This window comes from Cucurbita pepo, unplaced genomic scaffold (assembly GCF_002806865.2).
Source record: "Cucurbita pepo subsp. pepo cultivar mu-cu-16 unplaced genomic scaffold, ASM280686v2 Cp4.1_scaffold001130, whole genome shotgun sequence".
Taxonomy (NCBI): domain Eukaryota; kingdom Viridiplantae; phylum Streptophyta; class Magnoliopsida; order Cucurbitales; family Cucurbitaceae; genus Cucurbita; species Cucurbita pepo.
This window is the reverse complement of record NW_019647324.1, coordinates 2,531-8,485: the sequence shown is the minus strand read 5'-3', so window position 1 is coordinate 8,485 and position 5,955 is coordinate 2,531. Positions and strand designations below refer to the sequence as shown.

Genomic DNA, 5,955 nt, shown 5'->3' with positions numbered 1-5,955 from the left:
TATGTGTTGCTAGCCACACATATCAAGTTTAATATAAAGTTTGGAAACAAAGATCACAGTTAGTTTAGTTAGTTTACATGATGACATCTGATCAAAACTTCTTTATGTCAAAATGAAGATATCGGTTAATCTCATTGACTAAAGTATTCCTATGGCCATTGAAGGTTGAGCCGGCTGTAATGAGCATGATACCAAACATCCAAAATGTTAGAATACTCTACATTTTTCTGCATAAAGCACTTGACAAAATCATGATCTAAAACGTCATTTAAGGTGCCGTTCTGCCAAGTTTGCTACACGAACTCGAGCATATAGCCCATTTACATGCTTTTTCGTATCGCTGGTGGGAGCTTGATGAAATTTCTAGTCTATGATTACATCATTAAAATGTTGTAAACAAATGAAAACATCAAATATTCAAGGCTACAAAAGTGACCGTTACCCAACGGCAGCTCCCAATCTGGGGTATATCCATGGCATCTCTGGATGCTTGGTTGTCTGATTCACCAATCTTAGGAGCATTCTTGAACAGAAGATGGTGTGTCATCGACATAGATAATTGACTGACAAGACACCACAGCAGAGAAGGTTGAGAAAACAAAAAGGGACAATAAATAAATAAAGTAAATTTATATAGAAAAGTGAGATTCTTTCGGATGAGAAGAAAGTTGACGTGTAAAATACCAGATCTTCAAATAGTTCAGCAAAGAAGCATAAAACAGGTCCTAAGCTTACAAACTTGCTCCTTTGAACGAGTAAAAGTGAGGATCCTGTCTGGCATCATAGAAACGGCACGAAGTAGTCCGGAGTATATTAAGCGATGGTAGATATAACATCATCTGCATCGACTTTAAGCTGAAAGGAATTTTTTATAAAAATATCAGGCATATTGACAAGAGGGTTGTACTAGCAACGAGACAATCATTAAAACATAACATACCAGCTTCAGATGATTCATCAAAGCACCATGCAGTAGGTTTCTCAGCTTCTCACAAGCATCTACCATGTGACCTGAGCGGATCAATTCATCTATTTTGCACCATAAGTTCTGAACGGCATTGTAGGGGAAACAAACAGAGGATGGTCTTTTTCTGTTAATTATGTCTGTGGGTGGCTGCAGAAAGTTGGAATAAGTTTCAGTATGTGGCCCAGAAAATCTAAAATTCAGTAGAAAATGTTCAAAATTGAAGAGAGATTTCATTTACGTACCATCACAATTTATAAACTTAGTTCGTGTTGGCTAATTGTTAAAATCATGCATTTTCTTTTTTAGTTTTGGAGAGAGATTTTTCTTATTCCTGAAAATGACCCAATAATGGGTACATATAATACAAGAGAAATTCCAACTAAGGAAATTAATTATAAAAGGAAAATATATCTAAAAAATAATTAAGAGATAAATGTACAAATCAACATAAGTGTTTCACGCAAGGTACATCGTTAAACAACTGTTCTTTGATGAGTTTTATCAAAGAATATTTCTCAACATGGAGCTCAAATAATAAGTGAAAGAGATTTCGTTAGCTCAATGGGACTTTCAATCATGCGGATAGATAAAAGAGATTCAATTTGTCAACTAAGTGATCAATAGAATTTCAAGATATAAAAGCCAATACATAATTTACCATTGATGCAAATGATTCCATGCATTCAAGCAACAGATGTGTAGCCTCTGTATATCGCCCATAATCAACATATAAACGGAACAAGGATGCTGGATTTGCTTCTTCACAAGTCATCCCCCATGTCTTTGCCCTTCGACCATCCTGTCATATATTTGTTGGATGAATTGTAGTACATCGGTATAGAAATTAAAATATCATATCCGGGTAAACTACTGAAAAATTATATCCAGAGCAAAATTGCATATGGTAGGTTAAACAAGGAGACTAGAAGAAGCGCAATCATAGTCTACTAGCTACAGAATTGTCCATCACAATATACAATTGATATAAATGAGCATTCTTTCACTTCACAGAGAGAACTACGCCGATTCGTTTCCATATCAGAACCCCATAATAAGAGGAGTTTTGCTATGTAGTTCCACGTTTCATCCATGCAAGGAAAGCATTTCAAAATGAGGCTACAGAGAAGTCGTCACGTACAGATATGCAAACAAAATAGGGAGTAGTAACGACATGAATTTCTCATAAATTCACTTGACTTTGGAAAGAAATAAAATTATTGTATATGTTCTAACTGATAAATCAAATACAACATTTTTTTTTTATAGAGAAGAAAGACCATCAACCAATAAGAAAAATAAATATTACAAATATAAAAACTAAATATCGCGTAATACACATCTATCTAATAGTACGAAAATCTCATGTTTGCAACCTTCCATTTGTTGTCTTTGTTAGAACTTAGGGAATCTCTCAAATCATATTTTCTTTGACTGCTTTTTTTTCTCAAGCTTGTAGGTACAAATTGTTCTCAGTTTTCAACTTGTGGTGGGTTTTCTCTTCAACAATGGCTAAAAAAAACATGCAGATTTTTTTTGGGTACATGTTCTTACTTTTATACACATGAAGATTATAATTAGTAAAAGGGTATTTACATCTATGCCAATACAGAGCATGAAAAGAAAATCAAATACATAAAATTCTTCCAATTTTTTACAAGTTTCTCTATCCCATCGTTTTGACAGTCTCTCTCTCTACATGATATTAATTTGAATTGGAATGTTTTCATATTTCCTTTGGGTCAGTTTTTGTCTTCTTTTGCTTTGCAATCAACTTCTCTTTTTGTTTCTCTCGGAGTTATTTTTTAGTATTAGTCTCTTTTTGTACGTTAATCTTTCTCTAACGAGTACCCCAATTATCTCCTAGTGATTTCAATACCAAGATGATAAAAGAAAACGCTAAAATTTCATCCAGTCAAAATGAATTAAATATAAAATCACTGACAAAAATAGGTAAAAACCTTAAACATCAGAACCAGCCAAAGAGGCAATTCCATCTGAGATTCCGTTCGAAGAAGTGTTTCAGCAACAATAATAGGCAATCTAGCGTTGAAACCTTTATATTTTTCCTGCAAATTGAAGATATGAATTATTAAGATAGAGAAAATAATAAGTGTAAATGCAGAGAAGAAAAAAATGACAAAACAGAAGCAGGAACAATAAACAACATGAATTGTACAAGAAAAAATAAAACGATTCCAGCATCTGCTGCTTAGTTTCCTTAATAAGCGACTGAATAAACTTTAGACCTTTAGTCTTTACCAAAAAAGAGTATATATATACATATAGTGAAAATGCATGAATAAATTGTTTGAGCTGTTAATGAACCTGTATATCTAGTGTTAATCTCTTCCTTCTTTCTTTTCCTTTATAGCTAATAATCTATTCTACTTCGCTCTTGCGAAATAGAATAACAACTTGCTGGTAAAAGATTTCCTCCTAATTTACTATCTAAACATCATTTTCCTGTCTTGTAAAATTCAAAGTTGCAATTGAATCATACACCAAGGACCTTTTTTTTTTAAAAAAAAAACACGAAACAGTGTATATACCAGGCCAAATATTACCCTGAAGACCAATTAAGATTTAAAAAAAAAATCAGATGACAGAAGTATCAGGGAATATCTTAAGCTGCATTCATGACATAATATGAAGGTACGTACAAGATAAAGTTCCAGAGTCTCCCAATGGCCATTTCCACTGAGATGCTGACTACTAGGAAGCACATCAAGTGAACCATGAACGTCATTTTGCCCATTTGGGGATACCAATAGAAGACTACTTATTCTGGGATCATTCCTGAAGTCACACAAAAGCCCAAAATGAATTGGATACAAGTTAAGAATTAAGTTTCTTACTTGTGGAACTAACAAGCAATAGGAAACATTAACTGAAACGATTTGACTCATAAAATGACGTTTGGCTTACCGAACCCCAGATGAACTTAATCTACTAGGACAGCATTTCAATGCCATGGCAGAGAAAACTCTTTCCAACTCCCTGAGTCAACAAAGTTCAAGATTTGCAATTCTCAGCAGAATCAATAGATTTATGTTGTAATGCAATTAGAGCATAAAAGATCAATACCTCTTTAATGCTGAATCTCTCCACAATTTTATAACAACAATAAATGCCATATCATAAAAATTGTTCTGGACCAGAAGATCAACCAACTCTGAAGGGGCCTCATGAATCCCTGACAAACGGCAGTCTGCAAAACATTTAAGTAAATGCAATCTACAAATAGGTGCTTTAGTATATTAGATAGATTTAAAAGCTAAAGTTTCTAAACGAAGTTTTTATAATAATTTCTCATCCTGCTTCAAGGAAAGCATAAAACAGAATAATACATATCCTTACCAGTGAATGGCCATTTGATATTTGCTAATGAAAGGAGATACTCTGATGAGGCTAGCACAAATTCATTTTCCAGTTGCTTCATATCAATATAAGAATTCCGCTTCTGAGGCTTCGTGTCATCTCTGGCAACTATTCCAAAAAAAAGAAGCCATATTTTCAAACAAAACAGAAAAACAGAATGAATGGATAACTAGATAAATATTTTCAATTGACACAGTGAAAAATAAATACCATTCAGATCCAGAAAAAAGAAAGAGAAAATTAGAAAATCGGGAAATGGAAAAATGCACTAGGGAAATAAAAGAATTCATCAAGTAAAGCATTACTTACACTGTTCATCAACAGTTCTTTTAGCTTTCTTACTTGGGTACTGCTTACTCTGGATGGCATCTCTTTCAACCGGGGGTTCAATCCACGCAAAATTAGGATGAACAAGATGCAACGCATTGATAGCAGCAGAAAGGCCATTCAATCGTTCAAGCAGCAACGAGGAACTTAACTGGTTATCTCCTAGAGTTCCTTCCATTCTCAAACGAGCTGAATAAAGGTACATATAACTTGCTGCTTTTTGCCAATTATGTCGGCATATTTCAAAAGCATACAGTAACTTATACAAGCTTGGCTTTGATAAGAGATCAGAACGTTCAGCCTGCATTGTGATAAAGAAACCCTAGACATGAGTTGACAAGAAATAAAGCAACTTACTCAAGCTAATAAGATAAATAACATCGGCGACGAACATGCAAACTTCAAGCTTTACAGCTAAATACCTTCCATACAAGCTCCTGCTCTACCTTCTCTGCTAATCCAATGAATGGTAATTCACCACAACAAAGAATCTGTACAATTAACATAAAGAGATTCATTTACGCAGAGAAGAATGAAGGAAAATTTCTCGTTACTTCAGGAACATAATAGAAGATAACTATAACTATTGAACTACTAGTTAGTAAATATTAAAGAAAGTATAAAAGATTGAAAGAGAATTATAGAAACTAATAAATACCAAAAAGAAAACACTAAAACAGCAGAAAACATTGTCATTTGGAGGAAATAGAGATCGTGTTCTTTATAGTCAATATCCATGGTGGACCATTGGGTTACTATAGAACAATTTATGTTATTTGAAGGCTGCACATGGACATACCATATGATAATTTGTACTTGAATCACAATCATATGAAGATTAAGTGTTTCTTAGATGCTGATCGGACAAGATCCAAGGTAAACAAAAGACCCACATCAAGATACCTTATCTTTGTTGGAGTTAATTTAGTTTCATGGAAGAGCAAGAATCAAATTGTGATCCCACCATCAAGTGCCAAATTAGAATACAGCTCTATAGCACAATCTGTATGTGAAATAATGTGAGTGCCATAGCCTCTTAACTAACGCTTCAGTTTTGTAGTTCCAACTAACCTGAGGTGTAAAAACGAGCTTGCCCTTCATATTACATCCAATCAAATATTTTATGAACAAACTAAACATATTAAAATTGATTATCACGTTCATGAGAAAATATAAGGTCTGGTATCTGCCAAATATGTGAGACTGAAGAGCAATGGGGGATATTTTATGAAAGCTTAAAATAAAGTTCAAATAGATTAACTACGTAACAAGTTGAGCTGATG

The 5,955-nt window shown here is 33.7% G+C and overlaps 1 protein-coding gene across 3 annotated transcripts; it reads right to left on the bottom strand.

Moving 5' to 3' along the window:
- Nucleotides 1-177: 177 nt before the first annotated feature.
- LOC111786168 (nuclear pore complex protein NUP160-like) lies at nt 178-5,205 on the bottom strand. 3 transcript variants are annotated; one of them, XR_002813760.1, is made up of 11 exons: nt 5,095-5,205; nt 4,655-4,973; nt 4,325-4,453; nt 4,052-4,175; nt 3,893-3,964; nt 3,628-3,763; nt 2,926-3,033; nt 1,626-1,766; nt 941-1,114; nt 685-855; nt 178-563 (listed from the first exon to the last, which is right to left on the bottom strand). XR_002813760.1 is itself a non-coding variant. In XM_023666507.1 (10 exons), the coding sequence occupies exons 1-10, from the start codon at nt 5,188-5,190 to the stop codon at nt 814-816; spliced, it is 1,341 nt and encodes a 446-aa protein (XP_023522275.1). In that variant the 5' UTR covers nt 5,191-5,205; the 3' UTR covers nt 622-813. The 3 variants fall into 3 exon arrangements, 1 of the variants encoding a protein (XP_023522275.1); XR_002813761.1 differs by having other exon boundaries at nt 4,052-4,160; XM_023666507.1 differs by lacking the exon at nt 178-563 and having other exon boundaries at nt 622-855.
- Between the last annotated feature and the right edge of the window lie 750 nt (nt 5,206-5,955).